The 20991-nt window shown below is 39.2% G+C and overlaps 1 protein-coding gene across 5 annotated transcripts in view; it reads left to right on the forward strand.

The window, feature by feature from the left end:
- Positions 1-20991, forward strand: part of nhsl2 (NHS-like 2) — a 373846-nt gene that overhangs the window by 244816 nt on the left and 108039 nt on the right. Inside the window, exon 1 of one of the 5 annotated variants that reach the window (XM_073058199.1) lies at positions 1397-1517. The exons of the other annotated variants lie outside the window; for them this stretch is intronic. Coding sequence (XP_072914300.1) covers positions 1445-1517 — 73 coding nt within the window. The 5' untranslated portion in view covers positions 1397-1444. Of the gene's footprint in view, positions 1-1396; positions 1518-20991 lie in introns of those variants that run through there. 5 annotated transcript variants of the gene reach the window in all.

The following is a 20991-nucleotide window of genomic DNA, read 5'->3' on the forward strand; positions in this document are numbered from 1 at the left end:
ATCTAAAATTTCCTGCGTGTCGGAGTAAGGTGTGTGTTATGGAGCAGAAAGGCAGATACAATAATCATTCGTTAAGTTGATACATAGAAGATAAACTTTAAAAGTTGGTGTCTATTTGGTACAATCAGAGAATTAAGGACGTTATTTGATTTTTATCTTTATTCTCATAAAGTAGATATTATTACATGTTCTCATGGATTAGACAGATTGTTACTAAACTTGTTAAATTGATCTTATAGAATTTTAAAAGACTGACACCACAGCATGGGCTGAGGGGCCTGGACTGTGTTGTACTGTTCTGTGTTCTCTAAACTGAGTGAAAATCAATGAGTGGTGGCTGGGGAGGTGAAGCTACAGCCTTAATCCTGAATAAAATTAGAAAATGAATCTTCATCGTTCCTCAACATAATGAGCAAAATTTAGCAAGGTACTAATAAGTTACAACCAAGAATTCTTTCCATGGTCTGTTTATCCTGCTCTTTTGACTTTAGTGACAGGTTGAAAAGTAATTAGGGTTTGCATGATTACATAAAAATAAAAAAAAATCAATAAAACACTTTTTCCGGGACTTGTGAATGGACAAAGTAATTAAAATTTTAATTTATGATTAAGGTAAAACATCTGTATTTTTGTATGAAGGATAACATTTTTAAAAGCTGTTTGAATTATAAAACTGGAGAGCCTGAGATGAACTCTACATTACTTTTACTGCAGGAAATGTAACTATTGATTGATAACATACCAGTTAGTATAGAACCATATGTCCTTTCATCACAGGTGTGTTGTGTGCCCATGTGCATTTCTCATATTTAGTTAAAATAAGAGAACTGAAGCTTGGAAAGAAACCATAGTTTTTAATGATCTGCATCTCCAAAAATCAAATGTTTATCAGTAAGACTTGGTAAAATCTGATTAAAATGCTCCTATAGATGAAGCAATTTAGATTATTTAATGTGCATCACTTGAAATCAGCACATTCTGCCTGTTGTCTGTTCCAGGTTTTGCTTCAAGCTTCTGGAGCTGATAATTCTTTGCTTGAAAAGTGAAGGGAGGGGGTTGGGGAGGGAGGTGAGTAGCAAGTAGGACTGGCTATTCAGCTTGTCTAATAGGAAAGGCATGGCTTCACAAGGTCTGCGGATCTTACACAGATTGGCCCCAGCCTGGATCATTGTAAAAACATGTTATATCTCACAGAAAAACCTCAGTAGGAAAGCACGATACAAGTGGGAAGGAAAGAGGACTGAGTTATGACAATGGGCTGTTCTGAGTTTAGTAAAACAGAGTTCCTGCTCACTTCCTATGTTCCCGAGTCAACAGATTTGAAGGGAAGTTGCCGTTTAGTCTTGATTTTTTTTTATTGCGAATGAGCTAATGGGATCTCTTAGCTTGCTGTTTCCCAATGTGGTGTTAACCACATTTCTTACATGCTGGTGGCTGGGGTCCTATGCTTTGGAGCATTTTTACTGAGAAGATGGATTATAAATCGAATACTCTAACAATTTCTCGCAATATGGGAGGTAGGATTAACATAGTGTAAAAGTCTGAAAGTGTGCTGCATTCTGAACTGTATTTTAGTACAAGAATATTAAGTTAAACTCATGATTAATTATCACAGATGAGCCACCACTTTATTACATAATGTTTAATTGCAGTATTTTAATCTAATGATAAAACGGTTTAGTATTTTCATGCTGCAGTCTCTATCTGTTACATGCTCGTTGCCTTATTTTCCTTTAAAATAGTAATAAACACTTTTTGAGCATACCACAGGATGCAGTGGGAATTAAGGCTGGGTGTAAATCTTCCTCATCTTTGCAATTTATTTATATTTTGAGAAAAGAAAATCAGAAAACATCGATGAATCAGATAAAATCAAGGTTGAAGTATTGACCTTTATTGTCAGGGGGAGGAATTCGGTGTTTATCATTTATTTTGGGGATTTTATCCTGTTCTTATTCATGGTGAATGGAGTTGTGCAAAGCAGCTGATAAACAGTCAACCGTTTTCCACCTCACATTGGCTGCTACAGAAATAAGATTCAGGATAGATGTAAAGCACACTCTCGGTATATGAAGCCAGAGTTAGCCCTGGTGTGACCACAATCACACAACTGATAGCAATTCAATTTTTAATTAACCTGTTATTATGTTAATTAAAAAGCAATATTTTAATTTTAAATCCAGTATAATGAATAGATAATATAAACTAGAGACTAATTATGATAAATGAGAATGGGAATTTTAGAAGGTGGGGAAGGGAGAGCATTACAGCAATTGCTATTGTAAACCTTTGACGGTGGAATCCAAAATATGATGCTTTTACAAGAGTCACTGCTGAGTGCTTCCTCTTCTGTTAGTACTTTTATTTTGATGAAAAATAGAGTAAAAAGAGAAGCAATTCAACATAGTTAACAGTTTAGTTCCAAGCTATACTTGGCTTGAACTAGGCATAAAAGGAAAAACAGTTCTTTTAAGAAAATCTTCAAATCATGCTTGGAAGAGGATATTTACAGTCAGTGGCTACGTTATTTGGTACATCTCATTAATGCAAATATTTAATCAGCCAATCATGTGACAGCAACTCAATGCACAAAGCTTGCAGACATGGTCAAGAGGTCCAGTTGTTGCTTTTCAGACCAAATATGAGAATAGGAAAGAAGTATGATCTCAGTGACCTTGACTGTGAACTAATTGTTGGCACCAGATGGAGTGGTGTGAGTATCTCAGAAACTGTTGATCTCCAGGGATTTTCATACACAACAGTTGATCAAGTTTATAAGAAAATGTGTGAAAACAAGAAACATCCACTGAGCAGCTGTTATGTGGGCAAAAATGTCTTGTTAATGACATGGTAAGGTCAGAGGAGAATTGCCAAAATTGTTTCAAGCTTATAGAAAGATGACAGTGACTCAAATACCAATTTATCTTTTATAAACCCACTGATTCTCACAGCTATTTGGACCATGCCTCTTCCCACCTTGTCACTTGTAAAAATGCCATCACCTTCTCTCGGTTCCACCACATCTGCCACATCTGCTCTCAGGATGAGGCTTTTCATTCCAGAACTATTGAGGTGCCCTCCTTCTTCAAAGAAAGGGGTTTCCATTCCTCTACCATCAATGCTGCCTTCACCTGCATCTCTTCCATTTTGCGTACATCTGCCCTCACCCCATTCTCCGCCACCCTACCAGGGATAGAGCTCCTCCTGTCCTCACCTACCACTCCACCAGCTTCTGTGTCTAGCACATGACTCTCCATAACGTCTGCTATCTAGAAGGGGATCCCACCACCAAACACATCTTTCCCTCCCCTCTCTTTCCACTTTCCAAAGAGATTGCTCCTTATGCAACTCCCTTGTCCAGTTATCCCTTCCTACTGATCTGCCTCCTGGCACTTGTCCTTGCAAGTGCAACAAGTGCTGCACCTGCCCCTATACCTCCCCCCTCACTACCATTCAGGGCTCCAAACAGTCATTCCAGGTGAGGCGACACTTCACCTGCGAGCCTTTTGGAATCGCCTACTGTATCCAGTATTCCTGGTGTGGCCCCCCCACCATAGATTGGGAGACCTCTTCGCCAAACACCTACACTCCATCAGCCAAAAAATAAGCGATATCTCCCTGTAGGCACCCATTTCAATTCCATTTGCCATTCCTATTCTGACATGTCTGTCCATGGCATCCTTCTACTGCCGCGATGAGGCCACACTCAGGTTGGAGGAACAACACCTTATATGCCATCTGGGTGGCCTCCATACCTAATGGCATGGACATTGATTTCTCAAACTAATGGTAATTTCTGACCCCCACCGACTTCTTCTCTTTCTTTCCAGTCCTGGTGAAGGGTTTCAGCCTGAGACATTGACTGAACTCTTCCATAGAGGCTGTCTGGCCTGCTGAGTTCTTCCAGCATTTTGTGTGTGGTGATTTGGAATTTGTGCTTCTCGTGTTTCTGTAACAATTTGCTGTAACTGTGGTGTGTAGAAGAGCATCTCTGAATGCACAACATGTCAGACCTTGAAGTGGATGGGCTATAGAAGCAGAAGGCCAGGAGAATACACTCAGTGGCCACTCTATTAGGTACAGGAGGTAAACAAGAGGATGCCTTTAGGTAGTGGTCACAAAGAGACCCAGCAGGGGATTCAGAAGAAAGCTCCATCCCCAAAGAGCTGTGAGAATGTGGTTGAGAGGAATAATATAGATGAATTTAAGGTAAGGTTGGACGTGTACAAGAAAGGAATATGGGTTGACATTTATACATTCAGCTAAGGAAAGGCAGGAAGAGGCTCAAATGAAGCATAAAAAAGCATCATCTGGCTAGGCCAAATGACCTTTTACTTTGCTGTGTACTGTATTCCATGTGATTGTATGTTATTCTATAATAGAACCAAGCTTGGTTTGATGCAACAGAATATTCCCTTCCCACTCTTGGACAGGTTTCTATGGAGATATAACCACAGGAAAGTGGCTGTTGGTACGTGTGTTTACTTCACTCACGTTGGCATCACTTCCAAATCAGGATGTCCAGCAAACGTCAGTCACAAACACAAACACAAAATCTGAAATCAGGATGCCACTGCTTCATGAAATTATTACTTTTTTATTGTTTAAGCACATTAAAACCTGATCAATACACTTAGACACCATTTGCTTGCTGTAGTCACAGCTGCCACAGAATTTCCACAAAGTGGAAACAGAGCATGGTGATTATTCCTCTGGGTGGTGCCTAGCCATAACCTCTGACACCAGCAACACTGCCAAGCCGCTGATCTAGGGGTCTGTGGTAACAGTAAGCAGTTCACATACTCCTCAATCTTTGTAAACAGCTGCTGGCACCAGTTACATTTTTAAAATAAAACGGACAGGGAATGATTTTTTAAAAATTAATTGCAGTGATGTTTTTGGGTGAACTTCGATACATGCATAGTTCACAATATTTAATCCTCAGTTTATTGTAGGTTAATTTTGAAGGGCGTAGTTGTTATCTCTTGATTTATATTCTGATGTAATGAAATGTTCGAACTATATAAAAAACAAATCTGTCCATCTAGGCAACATAAGCACATTAGGGAAATATGCAGGATAAAGAAGAACTTCTTTAAGGTGAACTGCGTCAGAAGATCCAGTCTAATTTTCCAGTGGGCCAGTTATTAATTGGAAATAGATGTGAATATATCAAAGATGACAGAAAATTGGTCTAATGCATGATTTCTGCAATGAAAACAAAGGCAATGTGTTCAAATTTGAAATATTATTAAGTTGGTCATGATTGCATTGGTGTAAATGGGACATTGCTGTGGCCACATTAGCCACCTCATGTCTTACAGTAATTACACATTAAAATTTGGTAAGATTGGCTGTGAAGTGATTTGAGAAGTCCTGGAGATGCAGGAGTTCTGGTGACGATTCAAGCTTACACTTCAATTCAATGTATATTAATGATATAATGTGTTGGAATTTATGGCATATCTGTTCACATTAGTAAATGCAAATATTGCCATCTTTGCATTAATGTGTAGGGAATATGTATTGAACTATCATGATCCATAACATAAAGGTTAACAGACTGCTGCAGTGCTTTATAGATCAGAGTACTGTATGAGTAGGAGTGTTGGGTACAAAACAGCAGATGGTTATGTGTTCCGTGACAAATAATATATGGCTTTGGAGTATTCTGGTGTGTGGAGAAGCTGCTTGTGGGTACCTGCTACACCAATGTGAAATTTAGCTCTGCAAACCAGAAGATTCAGGATTCAAATCAAGTCTATAGAATATTAAACAAGCCCAGCCATGGAACTCCAACTGATTTTAGTATTTAGAAACCGTGAAAGGAATGGGAGGTGGGGGAAAAAAATCTGTGGTTCCCCCTCTTGGATCACTGGTTTGTGATACCTTTTGAAAAATACCAGGATCTCTTTGTCAATTAAAGCAGGCTTGGGCTTTGCCTATGGGCAAATAGTCGCTTAGCTAAAATCATGAAGAAAACAGTGTGGAGTTGAGATTTTGGAGGCATGTCAGCAACTTGGAGCTGTACTTCAGCATGAGGGAAGAGGCAGAGAAATGGAAAACTGAAAAAAAGAAAGTTGTGTTGGTCATTAAACCATAACAAATAGCCTGAGGTTGGCTTCTGTGAGGGCACAGGTGCTGTATATAATTTTCATAGCTCTGTGAATATCAAACAATCATTGTGTAGTACAGAAGGGTGTATAAATGTGCAACTGTGCATGAAGTAATGAATAATTGGTTTACTTTACAGAAGGTAACAGGTGACTAAATTGGAATGACAACACAGCAGAGCATTCTGCAATAATATCAGGTTTTATTCAATGAAAAATTTTAGCATACTGTTTTCAATATTTTGTATATTTACCTCAAACATTTCAATTGCTGGCAATTAATAATTTCTTCCATGGATCTGGTGCAATGGTGTCATAGGGTAAACTCTAACTGTGCTTGGGTTTTGATAACCTAACTTGCACTGAGATGTAATTGGATTCAAAGAACTAATTGGATAAGCATTTGGTGGGATTCTGGAGAGGAGACACAATTGACCTTCCTGATTTTGGCTTATATTTGTAATTGTTTTCTTTGTATCTGTTCTGGAATTGATGGTATAATCTATTCACATCAAATAATTGATTAAAAAATTGTAAAGTGTTCACAAGATCACAAGACAAAGGAGCAGAAGTAGGCCATTCGGCTCATCAAGTCTGCTCCGCCATTCCACCATGAGCTAAACTATTCTCCCATCTAGTTCCAATTTCTGGCTTTTTTTCCATATCCTTTGATACCCTGACTAATTAGATACCTGTCAATCTCCTCTTCAAAAACCCTCAATGATTGGGTCTGTATGTGGCAACGAATTCCATAAATCCATGACCCTCTGGCTAAAAAAAAATTCTCCTCATTTCTGTTTAAAATGGGTACCCTCTAATTCTAAGACTGTGATCTCTTGTCCTGGACTCAGCCACCAAGGGAAACAGCCTTGCCGCATCTACTCTGTCCAACCCTTTCAACATTTGAAATGTTTCTATGAGATCCCCTCTCATTCTTCGATACTCTAATGAATACAGTCCAAGAGCCGACAAACGCTCCTCCTATGTTAGTCCCTGCATTCCAGGAATCATCCTTGTGAATCTTCTCTGAATTCTGTCCAACATCAGCACATCCTTTCTAAGATAGGGGGCCCAGAACTGCACACGGTATTCCAAATGGGGTCTCACCAGTGCCCCATAAAGCCTCATGAACAGTGATGTTGATCATTAATCACCTCATCATAAATCCGTTGTCTCAGAAAAGCTCCAACCAAACTGTCGCCACCTTCCCTTAGGTCCTGCATGACTCTAGGTAGAACCTTGATGCTGTTACTGGCATTGTAATGGAAAAGCATTCCACATCCTGTTTGATTTGATCCCTGTTTGTTAGTTAACATTTTTTAAAAAGAGAAAAAGTAATTAACATTTTCTTCACGCTGACATTTCAGTTACACAAACAAGATCAATACCTTATCACATAGTGCAATCCAAAATTCTGTAAAGTGCACTTGCTTGTTACATACAAGCTCCTCATTTCCTGAAAACAAATTGGGCTCCACTCTTTGCCGCAGTTTTGTATTTTTCTTGCAGTCTGAAGGAAAGGATATCAAAGGTAATGAGCCCAAGAAATTCTGCTGCCTCCTAATGGGTAACCTGAATGGGCACAGCATCAGACATTGTACACTTTTGTGGTTAAAAATGTTCTGCCCAGGACTCTGCTTTTAATTAAAACCACAATCAATATTTGTTACCAGAGAGAAAGCAGTTCTATTTAAAAGTAAGATAAAGTGACTACACTAATTAAGGAGGCAAGTTTGTAACAGGTTTTCACAGGCTTTGCTGGTTTCACAGAGAGACCCTGAATTCTCTGGAACAATGTAAACAAACAAATCTATTCCTGAAACCTCATTGACAACTGCAAGCTATTTCCTTAGTGAGCTCATACATTTCTTTTTCAGAAAAGTCATAATTTAACCAAAACAAACGCACAATCATAAACAGGCACTATCAAAGCATATTACTTCCATTGAAATTATGGCTGATGCTGCCTTCCAGATCTACAATCAGTAGCAGGCGCTTATTTCATGGGATCCACAACTGTTTTAGTTCTTGTATTTAGCTTTGTGAAGAGTTCAGAAAGTTACTGTCAACTCCTTTCAGAATGAGGTGAATCCTTAGTTCTGATCAGCACATGAATCTCTACAGTAAAACTAGACAGGTTTGTATAGATAAAATACAGGATTTTTTTGAGTTAACAAGTGGTTTAAATATCAGGAGGGCAGATTTAAAATCTTCAGCAAAAGGTATGAATGGGATTTGAGGATAAATATTTTTACTCAGAGAGAAGCTAGGATCTGGAATTCAGTGCTTGCAGGGGTAATGAAGTACAATCACTCAGACTTGCAAAAGGAAATTTAGGGAGAGTAATTTACAGGATTGTGGGGAAATGGACAGATAGAATTGTTTTGCAAGGAGGTAGTATGGAATTGATAGGCCGATTGGCTTCCTGTTGCGCTGTGGCAAATATTTGATTTGCAGCTCCTTCATTTGTTTGTGAATGTAAAGGCAATGATATAAAGTATTTATCTCCATTCTGTTTAGGCAGTGGGCAAGGTTTGTATGGTCCTTGTGATTTATGTGGCCATTTTATTATGAGTAATACTATAGTAATTTTATGTTATTGTCTAAACCAGTGGTTCCCAACGTGGGCTGTACGCCCCACAGGGGGGTAATTTGATTTTTAAGGGGGGCAATTCGAGAATGAGTTATTAACAGTGAATTTTTTCTAGTAAGTCTGTGTGAGTATGAGTGTGTGTGTGAGTTAATACATATGTGTATATACAGTATGTATACATAAAAATACTTGTGTGTATGTACATGTGTAATTGCGTATGTACTGTATATATAGTGTATCACCATCATTACAACCATCAAATGGCTTTCATAATTAAATTAATGAATTGACTGATGTAGGAAGGAACGAATGAACAAGTCCAAACGTGTAAGAAACTCGTACGAGGTCGCGCCAATGCTGCTTTTTGCAGTAGCTTTCGGTTCTTGGTGGTGTGAAGGTGTGTACATTGCGTCATCTCTTTTAAACGGTGTATCTGTCTTTGTATGCTGTAGAAACGAATCAGCATTGTTTTATTTATTTATTATTATTATTATTTTAATATCACTTAATGTTCTTTTTTTTTACAATTTCTTAGCAATTTCTTCCTCAGAACTTTAACAGTCCTTTGGTTCTTTTATTTTTCTCTTTCATGAATGCCATGTTCTTTGGAAGCTTGTTTAAACCAAGTTAATGGTCTTTTAGGCTTCCTCCAGGTGAATAGGAGTTCACTTTTTGAATAATAAGTATTATATATCACCACAGGGGGCATCAGGATTTTAGAGGTGATTAGGTGGGGCATGGCCAAAAAAAGGTTGGGAACCACTGGTCTAAACTAAACTTCAACTACTTGTGGCCATGACTTGCAGTCCATTATCAGACATTTAGTATTCCAAATCTAGTAAACATTATTTAAAGTTATTAGTCGTTAAGTAAATCTTAACTCTTCAGTGAAGATACAGTACTGTATTTAATGCCAAATGAACATAGGCAAAGATCACCCTCAGCCTTTGCATAACTGGTAAACTCTGATGTGTCAAAGAACTGTCCTGGTTTTTTAATGTATTGTTTAAACTCATATACTGTATTGTGCTTTGTCAACAGAGACATCTCAGGATCTGTGAGCACAACCATCTATGTCTATTATTTAAAAGACCAACTGATATAAGTTCTTTAAGTGACACAGCTAGTACCAGAAATTGTTATCCTTTGAATATTAGTTTTTGTAGTTAATTCATCTTGATTCAATTAAGAATTAAGACATTAGACCATCTCTGATGTGACCCCAGCTGGACTGGCAGAATAACAATTTGCAAATGCATAGTCATGTTAGTCCTCCAAACCCAGACTAACATAGATTGCATTGCAAAGTTACCTCTTCCTGCAGAATATATCATGAGGATTGGTGTGCTCATGACTGCCACTTTAAGATATTTCAGTGCTAGTTGTCATGCTTCTAAGAATCACTCTTTCCTTGTTTCAGCATGTCAGATAAATGGAAGCAAAACTTACCCAGATATTGACCAAGACCCAACAAATGTTGGATACCTGCCATAGCCATCAATACTGGCATCTCCAAAACAGCTTTAACTTCGTGTCGATCGACAAAAAAATTATTTATTTTTAAAATTCATTGCGATAGAGCGTGGAATAGACTCTTGCGACTCTTCAAACCACGCCACCCAGCAATCCCCGATTTAACCCTAGCCTAATCATGGGACAACCTACAATGACCAATCATCCTACCAACTGGTATGTCCTCGGACTGTGGGAAGAAATCAGCGTAGCCGGAGGAAACCCATGTGGTCACGGGGAAAATATACAAACTCCTTATAGACAGCGGTGGGAATTGAAACTGGGTAGCCTGTACTGTAAAGCATTGTGCTAACCACTACACTATGTTACCAGTTTAAAATTTCTTGGCCAGCAGAAGTACTGTATGTCAAATAACTGTCTTTAGAGCTCCATTCTGTCTGCATCTAAACCTTTATCAAGATCTTGAATTGCTTTTACTGCCTTTTATCCACAACACTTAGGATTGGAATTAGGCCATTCAGCCCATTCCAAAGCCTACAGCCCTGCAATCATCGGAGGTGGCTGGAGTCCTGTTACCGACTCATGCACGTACCTTTGGAAATCTTTTGGAGGGAAGCTAATCCCAAATGGCATACACTTCTAGCAATGCCTGCATTTATAAATGCATTGGATTCATAAACATATTAGCATTGTGTAGGAGTGTAGCTATATCATCTGTACTTGGCTGTGATACTGCTTTTAAATAGAATCTAGATGCAGCCTTCTTATATTTTGCAACCAATCAGCTATCACTGAACACAGAATCAGAATCAGGTTTAATATCACTGGCAAATGTCATGAAATTTGTTGTCTTTGTGGTAGCAATACAATGCCAGTACATAACAATATTAGAATCAGATTCATTATCACCGGCATGTCATGAAATTTGTTAACTTAGTAGCAGCAGTTCAATGCAATACAGTATAATAATATGTAAATAATATTTAATAAAAATAATAATGATTATTATTGAGAAAAAATATATATTTATTTTATATATATATATACACACACACAAACACGTACATGAGGGGTGATTGATAAGTTCATGGCCCAAGGTAGAAGGTGAGTTATTAACTTCAAACTTTCTGCATTTTCACTCAAAGAGTTGAACTGCATGTGCATATAATGAGAGCTGTATAACTCACTTTGTCTACCTTAAGACACGAACTTATCAATCACCCCTGCTGAGGACCACTTCTACAAAGAAGTATGCTCCACGAACGCTGGACTGTGTGTGTAAATGTAGGAGGGGACTATGTTGAAAAATAAATGTGCTAGGTTTTTTAAAATTGACTCGTTCTACCTTAGGCCACAAACATATCAATCACCCCTCATATACACTTATAAATTAAATAAGTAGTGAGGTAGTGATCGTGGGTTCAATGCCCATTCAGAAATGAAATGACAGAGAGGAAGAAGCTGTTTCTGAATCATTGACTGTGTGCCTTCAGGCTTCTGTACCTCCTTCCTAATGGTAGCAATGAGAACAAGGCATGTCCTGAGTGATGGGGGCCTTTAATGATGGATGCCTCCTTTTTGAGGCATTAGTCCTTGATGGTGTCTTGGATACTACAGAGTTTGGGGCTCATGATTGAGCTGATGAAGTTTACAACTCTCTGCAGCTTATTTACCGTAGATTCCGGATTTTAAGCCGCTACTTTTCCCCCACATTTTGAACAGCTTTGAACTCTGCGGCCTTTAATCCAGAGCGGCTAATGCATGATTTTTTTTCATGCCGCCTCGTAAGCATTTTGCCTCGTAACAGTAGACCAATAAAATTGATGAGTAGTTCACAGAGGTCCAATGAAATTGTACGATAAATCAAGCGCACTTTCACAATTAAATTACTGTAAATCAGTCATTTGTACTCACCCTCATCAACATGGAAAACACTCGAAGAAAAGCATTGTGCTGCCTTTATGGCAGTTATTTAGTTTATAATATTTTCGCTTAGTAATTCATTTGTTAGTTAAAGTTAGAAGAGTTTTAACTATATTTGTTTTCTGTACTACATCGCGGGATGCTATGATGTCACACCCGGTTTCGCCGCGTCTTGTGGGATACCAGTTTGCGATAAACGGGAAGGAGGGGGTCGAGCGGCGGAGCGAAAACGCTGCTTTTAAATGCCGTTTGCGATAAACGGGACGGCGGGGGGGGAGCGGCGGAGCGAAAACGCTGCTTTTAAGTTAAAGGCGATCAATAACTTTTCCTGGTAGGCTGCAGTATATATATTTTTTACCAGTCGTTAGGAGATATTGGAATGTTGTTCAGTAAAGAAGTATACGCAACGTATATTTAAAAGTAGCCGCGTTACGGGCACGGTTCGAAAAAAAGCATTTGCAATATGTATTTGTTTTTGTTACCATATGGATTTAATTAAAAGTTAAAAAATCCTCACGTGTAATATCTTTCTGTGTAAATATCTCATATTACAACGTGGGACACCTGCGGCCGAAAATCCGGTGCGGCCTAAAATCCGGTGCGGCCTTTACAAGTTAAAAATTGATTTTATTTCTAAAATTAGAGCCAGCGGCTTTTAATCAGGTGCGCTCTGTAGTCCGGAATCTACGGTAGATACTGTGCAGTAACACTTCTGCGACCCATCCCCCCATCGCCATAGCAGACAGTGATGCTGACGATTAGAATGCTCTCCACAGTACATCTACAGTGGTGCTAGAAAGTTTGTAAATCCTGTAGAATTTTCTCTGTTTTGGCATAAATATGACCAAAAATGTGATCAGATCTTCACATAATTTCTAAAGCTAGATAAAGAGAACCAAATTAAATAAAAAACACGCAAAATGTAATACATGTTCATGTATTTATTGAGAAAAATGATTCAATATTACATGTATTTGTTGGAAAAATTATGTGAACCTTTGCTTTCAGTAACTGATGTGACGACCCCCCCCCCCCCCCCGTGTACAGCAACCAAACATTTCCAGTAACTGTTGATCAGTCCTGCACAGCGGCTTGAGGGAATTTTAAGCCATTCCTCCTTACAAAACTGCCTCGACTCTGGGATGTTGGTGGGCTTCCTTGCATGAACTGCTTGGTTCAGGTCCCTCAATCAACATTTCTATAGGATTAAGGTCAGGACTTTGACTCGGCTATTCCAAAACACAAATTTTCTTCTTCTTAAACCATTCTGCTGTTGATTTACTCTTGTTTTTTGGATCATTGTCTTGTTGCATTATTCTATTAAGCTTCAGGTGATGGACTGCTACCCTGACATTCTCCTGTAAAATGTCTTGATACAATTTTGAATTAATTGCTCTCTCAACAACTGCAAACTGTCCAGTCCCTGGGGCAGCAAAGCAGCTCCAAACCATGATGCTTCACAGTTGGGTTGAGATTTTGGTGTTGGTGTGCAGTGCCTGTTTTCCTCCAAACAGAGCAATGTGCATTTCTATAAAAAAAAAGTTCAACTTCTGTTTCATCTGTCCACCAACTGTAGCAATAAAAGATTGAAAATGTCTTTGAACACACCTACCAGTTGGCTGGCACAGGTTTTAAGAGCCCTACATGGTACTCCATCAGGGCCTGTCATCTTGCAAGGCTTCTTCCTCTTGAAAGACAGTCTGATGTCAGCCTCCAAGACAGAGGCCACAGGGTCACTGATACTGTGGGGATTTCACAGCTTTAGGTTTATTCTCGTTTTCAAAGCATGCATTCAAGGCATTGGGCTTATCTGGGAGGGAAGCATCACTGTTATTCGTTATTTTAGATTTCACTTTGTAGGAAGTAATGACCTGTAAATCCTGCCAGAGTTGATGTGTGTCTAATTCTGCCTCCAACTTTATTCCTTTGCTCTTTAGATAGCCCTCCATATTCATATCTGATTTTCTTGTATTGTCCTGGGTCACCAGACCTGAATGCCATAGATTTAGTCCTCAGCAGACTATGAACTTCCTGGTTTATCCATGGATTTTGATTTGAATATATACAGTTTGTTCTCATCGTACATACTCATCCACACAGGTTTTAGTCTAATCACCTTCTTCCTTAAAGCTGTGGCATTATTTGAGTTTCAAGTTGATTCATCAAGCTTGGTTTAGTTCTCTGTGCTATCCAAATCCACCATTGAGCATCAGAGAGTATTTGTATATAACTCATTAATATTTCTTAGTTATTGGGCTATTGTTATTTATTGCTTAAGTCAAGTCTCCAGCAGTAGCTGTTCCATTAACTGAATGATTATATATGATACGTGCTCAAACATTACTTTCTATAGAACAAAGGGTTTAGAGTCATGCTACCACTTTACTGTCCAATTTACATTGCTTATCACTAGATAACAACAGGTATTCTCATCCAACAGAAAAACAAACTTCACGACAAACTAGAATTGCAGAATTAAATTAATTCACCTTTCAAAACTTAAAATCTCTTGTTTCTTTCCTGCTTAAACAAAGTGAAACTACACTTTTTTGAAATACTGTGCTCTCTTCAAACTTAATATAGTTGCCTGATTCTAATATAAATGTAACGCACTCCTCAGCCTCCAAGTTATAAGCATTGATCTCTTTGACAGTAGAAGTGGTTGTCTCTATTTCTCATCAATAGCTGCAATTGGCTGTTTTGGTGCAAACAATTCTATTTCATTACATTGCTTTGTGAAATAATTTCTCCTTCTGCAAATAACATATTTGATTCAAAGCTACAATTCTGTCCTGTGAACACATTCCTCACCAACTATTGCAAAACTCTTTAGACATTTGTGCTTCTTCTGTCAACCCTGAAGGTTTCATTGGGTTTATGCACCACACTGATATTCTCGCCGTATTCTCTGCTGGATGACAAATGAGAGCTGGTTTCAAGTTAGTTTCTGAAGGCCATCATTTTTACATCTTTAAGTTTACAGTTTGACTTGCATGAGTTATTTTGCTGTTATTGCAAGAAACCAATTTTTGGTATCGTTTTTTCAGAGTTCTGCGCTGATCATACGATTCACCTTCATCATGTTTCTCCTGTCAGATTCATACCTCTCAAATAAGATTTTTTTTACAGTTGGCGGTACTCAGAAAATTTCTGCAACACAAATACTCGATATCACTCTCTTTAGCCCAGTCCATCATAATGTTAAGATCACATTTAATCGGATTGCCTAAAGTAGGCTGGAAGCATCACAAAGAACCTTTCCCCCTTCCCCCTGCCTTACCACCCTCCTCTCTGCTCCTCTGATTGATTCCCCTTCCCAGCAGCTCCCCAATGATACCCTTGATGCACCATCAATAACTCTCTCTGAAACGTAAAGGCGAGATATCGGCTTTTATTGACTGGAAGAAGGAACAAGCAGTGGTTGACCACCATACTACATCCTGGAGACAGAGAGGCCGGACTCAGACCTCAATCGCCTTTATACCGGGGTCTGTGGGAGGAGCCACAGGAGCAGTCAGCAGGGGGCATGTCCAGACAGGTATATGTAGTTCACCACAACCCTCATGACTTCCAAGTATAGAATATTGACATGGCCACATCCACAAATTGATCATTGGTTTTGGTTTATTATTGCCACATGTAACAAGATTCTGCACAGTGAAAAGCTTGTCTGGCATACTTTCTCTACAGATCAAATTATTACCTGTGTATTGAGATAGAACAAATTAGTAGGTTAATTGTAAATAGTCCTGTTATTAGGCTAAGGTTAAATAGTTGGGTTGGTGGTCGGTGAGGCTTGTTGGGCAGTTCCGTGCTGTATCTTTAAATAAACAAATAACAATGCCAAATAAAGTGTAAAGGTGACAGAGAAAGTGCAGTGCAGATAAAAAAATAAAGTGCAAGGTTGATTGTGAGGTTAAGAGTCAAATTATTGTACAAGCAGTCTGTACAAGACTCTGATAACAGAAGGCTAGAACTCCTCTTGAGCCCAGTGGTGTGTGCTTTTAGTCTTTTGTATCTTCTGCCTGATGGGAGACCAGAGAAGAAAGAACGTCTAGGGTGGGTGGGGTCTTTGATTATGCAGTCTGCTTTACTGAAGCAGTGAGAAGTGCAGGCAGAGTCCATGGAGGAGAGGCTGGTTTCTATGATGTACTGAGCTGTGTCCACAACTCTCTTCAGTTTCTTGTGGGTCATACAAAGAGACTATGGGCTTTGTTAGAACTACGGTACATCCTGCCACTTTATTGTAGTGCATCAGCATTCTAGATGCTCCAAACATCTCTCTTCTGTGCCACTGTAGTATCAGGTTACCTAGACAAAAGTGGTTTTCTGTGCTTAAAGTGTAGTACATTTTGATCCTTACATCATTTAACCATCATGCCTGCCCTTTGCTGAAGCATATTGCATCATTCAGTGCACAAGGTTACTGTGTCTGAGTCATGCTGATATTACCAAGTTATTTATAGCAGATGAAGAATTATCAAGAAGCTGGGTGAGATCAATGGAGCATAGAATAACTTTGTGGTGCACTTCTAATGTCACAAAATATGATTGATTTCTGGTTTTATGACCATGGAGCTCATTTGACTATTATCAATGACATGTTTTGGACAGTGAAATTAATACTTGCAAGAAATTTTGCAAAGCAGACAATGGTTATCAGTATCCATAATTGCGTTCTACTCTAGATATGTGGGACTTTGTTTCTCATCTTTAATAATGCAGATACCTGTTAAATTAAGGAAACATCAGAGGGATGTTCGTCTCCTAAACGCCTGTCCTCAGAAAAGAGCTTGCTCTACAAAAGAGGCATAGAATTACTTGGTGCAACACCAAAATAGAAGCACTGTTGAAGATTGGGTTAACATGGAGTGCAGTAGTTTTCTGCATATTTCTGGGTCAGCTAGCACCAGTTGCCAAGAGTTGGACAAGATTTTTGAGCTCACTAGCATTGTTTCCATCATAAAATTCATCCAAGTGATGTCAATGGGAGGGCATGGCAGAAAATTCAACATCAAAGAGATTTTCAGCCACATTAGTCTAAAAATGATTGTTACTATTCACTCCAGCTTTTACTATTGGTGGCAGCTCAGGAATAGTTATTTAAAAGGTAAAGGGCCCTTTATCAAATGTATACTGTACTTAAGAACATAAGTGCTAATGGAACTTTGGGGTTGGAACAATATAATGTCCCAGATCTATATTAAAAGGTCAGAATGGCAGTTAATATTCTCCCTATTCTTTGGAAGACTTGGCAGCAGATGCAATTAAGACCGTAAGACATACTAGCAGAATTAGGTCATTCAGCCCATTGACTTTGCTCTGCCATTCAATTGTGACTGATTTATTATCCAATATGGGAGGAAACTGGAGCAGTAAATCATAAACACAGAGTAACACACGCAAAATGCTGGCTGGGTAACATCTATGGAAATGAATAAATAGGAAACATTTGGGTTGAAACCCTTCTTCAGGACCGGAAAGGAAGAGGAAAGATGCCAGAATAAGAAGTTGGGGGGAGTGTGAAGAGGATAGCTAAAAGATGATAGGTGAATCCAGGTGGGTGGAACGAATCTGATAGGAGAGGAGAGTGGACCATAGGAGAAAGGGAAGGAGGCAGGTAAGAAGAGGGAAGAGGCCGAAGTGGGGAACAGATAAAGAGCGGAGGAGGAGGAAACTTTTCCTTCTCCAGAAGGAGAAATTGATATTCAGATTGGAGTTTACCTAGACAGAATATAAGGTTTTGCTTCTCCACCCTGAGGGTGGCCTCATCAGGACACAGCAGGAGGCCATGGACTGATATGTCAGAATGGGAATGGAAATGGGAATTAAAATGATTAGCTACCAGGAAGTTCTGCTTTTGATGGATAGAGTTGAGGAGCTTGATGAAGTATTCTCACAACTTATGACGGATCTCACCAATGTAAGGGAGGCTGCATTGAGAACACCAGATACAATAGATGAATGACCCTAGCAGGTTCACAGGTGAAGTGCTGTCTCACCTGAAAGGACAGTTTGGGACCCTGAATGGAGTTGACTGCAGAGGAAATCGGTGCAACCATGGGGAGAATGTACAAACTCCTTACATACAACACCGGGAATTGAACTCCATTTGCTGGAGTTATGCTAACTGCTACTCTCTGTGTTGCCCAGCGAAAGAAACATTACATTGGAGTGGAGCAGCAATATATTTTAAATAGATCTGCCTATCCGTACCCTTCTGTGATTCTTCTCCTCTTCTCAATCTCATGCTCTGCGTATTAGTCTGTTCTACACTGACCTCAAATTCCCTCTCCCTGGTGAACACTGAAGCAATGTATTCATGAAGAATCTTCTCTACCTCCTCCAACTCCAGGTACAGGTCTCCTCTTTTAGTTCTGATAGTCCTCATGTGGCTCTAGTCATCCTCTTGTTCTTCACATATGTGTAGAATACTGTGGAGTTGTCCTTAATTCTACTTATTAATGCCTTCTCATCACCCCTTCTAGCTCTCTTAAGTTCCTTAAGCTCCTTCCTGGCTAGCTTATAACTCCAAAGACCGCTGTTATTGAAACTGCCATGGCAGTGGTCCCTCAGCAGTCTCATATTTCTGCTCTATATTTCCTTGTTTCCTGTTTACACTCCCAAGTTCCTGCCTAATACCATTGTAATTAGCCCACTCCCAATTACCTACTTCCCCATATGGTCTGCTCCTATCCTTGACCATGGCTATGTTAAAGTTCAGGGGTTCATCATCTTTAAAATGTTCATTCACTGAAAGATTTGATCAGGTTCATTGCCTAGTACTAGATCCAGTATGGCCTCTCCTCTAGTCAGCTTGCTCACATTTCATGTCAGGAATCCTTCTTGGACCCACCTAAACAATTCTGCGCCATATAAACATTTTGCACCTAGGAGATGGAACATCAGCCTGAGATATTTCACATGCTGATTTTGTTTTGCTCTTGTTTACTCACCAGCTTTCAGTTCATCCTTGAAGTCCCAGTATTAATTTGTTTTTACTTCACAATAATACATTCCAGATTATGATATAAACTAATCCACTTTTAGGTCCTTCCATTTTAAAATTATAATTTAGCTTATGTATCTTTGATTCCAGTTTACCCAGGCCAGACCAATTCTCATCCTATTGAAATTAGCTCTTCACTACTTGATTATTTTTACAATCTTGGAGTGATCCCAAGAGAATGAGCAAACACTGGCAGCAAAAATACTAAGGCAATCCAAAGTATAATACAGTCACATAAACATGAAAACGATTCAGAATGAAGTGGGGTCAGTAAGAGAGCAAAAGGTAAACATTACTGTATTCTATTATTAATCACTGTTTCCTGATTGTTCTCCCTTGGTTACGTGTTCCCCTCTTGGCCTGTCTCATTTCCCAGAATTAAGTCAGGACCGAGTTTTAGGACAGACCCAGACATTTTTTTCTTGGCGAGTAGGAAGTGATCTTATCCAGGTATGTAAAATCATGAGGGGGCATAGATAGGGTGAATACACTCTTTTTCCTAGTCTTGGGGCGGGGGGGGGGGGGAGGTTTAAGGAGAGAGTGAAAGATTTAGTAGGAGCTACTTGTTGTTCAGTCTTTAAGTCGTGTCCAACTCTTCGTGACCTCATGGACCATGGCAAGATACAGAAGTAAACTGCCAGGCCTTTCTCCTGTGCAGATACTTCTGCTGCCTAGGTTGGGACCCGGCTGGGTTTAAACTCAGGACCATCTGCCTTGAGGTCCACTGCTGATGCCACCACACCATCAGCCAGCCCTGAACTTGAGGGCACTTTTATTATCACAGCGGGAAGTATGTATGTGAAATGAGCTGACATAGGAAGTGGTTGAGGCCTGCTCATTCATAATGCCTTCATCCTCATTGGGCCAGAAACATGCAGAACATAAAAGTTTTTCTGAGTACTCCTCCTCTTTACCCTGTATGTTATTGCTATCCCACTCTTGTGTTTGGATAGTTGAAGCCACTATATCATCACAAGATGCATGAAATTTCCTCCTCAATATTTTTTCTACTAGTTGGTGTTGTGCAGAATTATCCCAGTGGTGTAATCGTAACTCTTATGTTATTCTAAACAGGTAGGTTATGTCCTTGATCACTTCAGGGCATCCTCCGTCTCCAACACTGCAATATTTTCATTAATCATTAGTGCCTTTCTCCATCCTTTTTTCACTTCCCTATCTTTGCTGAACACCTTGGAATCAGAAATATTTATAACCTTTCTTGCATATTCACAAACATGCTTATAAACAGTTCTGTAAATTAACGCTGTACTGCTGCAGCACCACGTTGTGATTATATCATTTGTACAAAATAGAATTGCCTGAGGGTTTCTGTCAAATTTCAAAATTTCTAACCCTTCCAATTATATTTGAAAAAGAATCAGAGGGGATTGAAGATATTGCAAACATTGTCAAACCAACAAATGTTTTGGTTCGATGTGAAAAGTTATTAAATTCATTTGAGAATTTTGCTTATGTTAAATTCCTAGTTTATCCAAAACATGAAGGAGTCCTGAGTCTTTCTCGCAATAACAGTAAAGCAGTTGACAATCTGCATCCATTGACAATCTACTCCTACGTTGAACAAAGGAACAGGAGTAGCATTTCATAAACACAAGAAAGCCTGCAGATGCTGCAAATCCGAAGCAATACACACAAAATGCTGGAGGAACTTAGCAGGTCAGGCAGCATCTATGGAAATAAATAAACAGTCAATGTTTCAGTCCAAGGCCCTTCTTTAGGACTAAAAAGCAAGGGCACAAGATGCCTGAATAAGAAGATGGGGAAAGGGGAAGGAGACTAGCTAAAAGGTGATAGGTGAAGTCAGGTGGGTAGAAAAGGTAAAGGACTGGAGAAGAAGGAATCAGATAGGAGAGGAGAGT

This window comes from Hemitrygon akajei, chromosome 10, assembly GCF_048418815.1.
Source record: "Hemitrygon akajei chromosome 10, sHemAka1.3, whole genome shotgun sequence".
Taxonomy (NCBI): Eukaryota; Metazoa; Chordata; class Chondrichthyes; order Myliobatiformes; family Dasyatidae; genus Hemitrygon; species Hemitrygon akajei.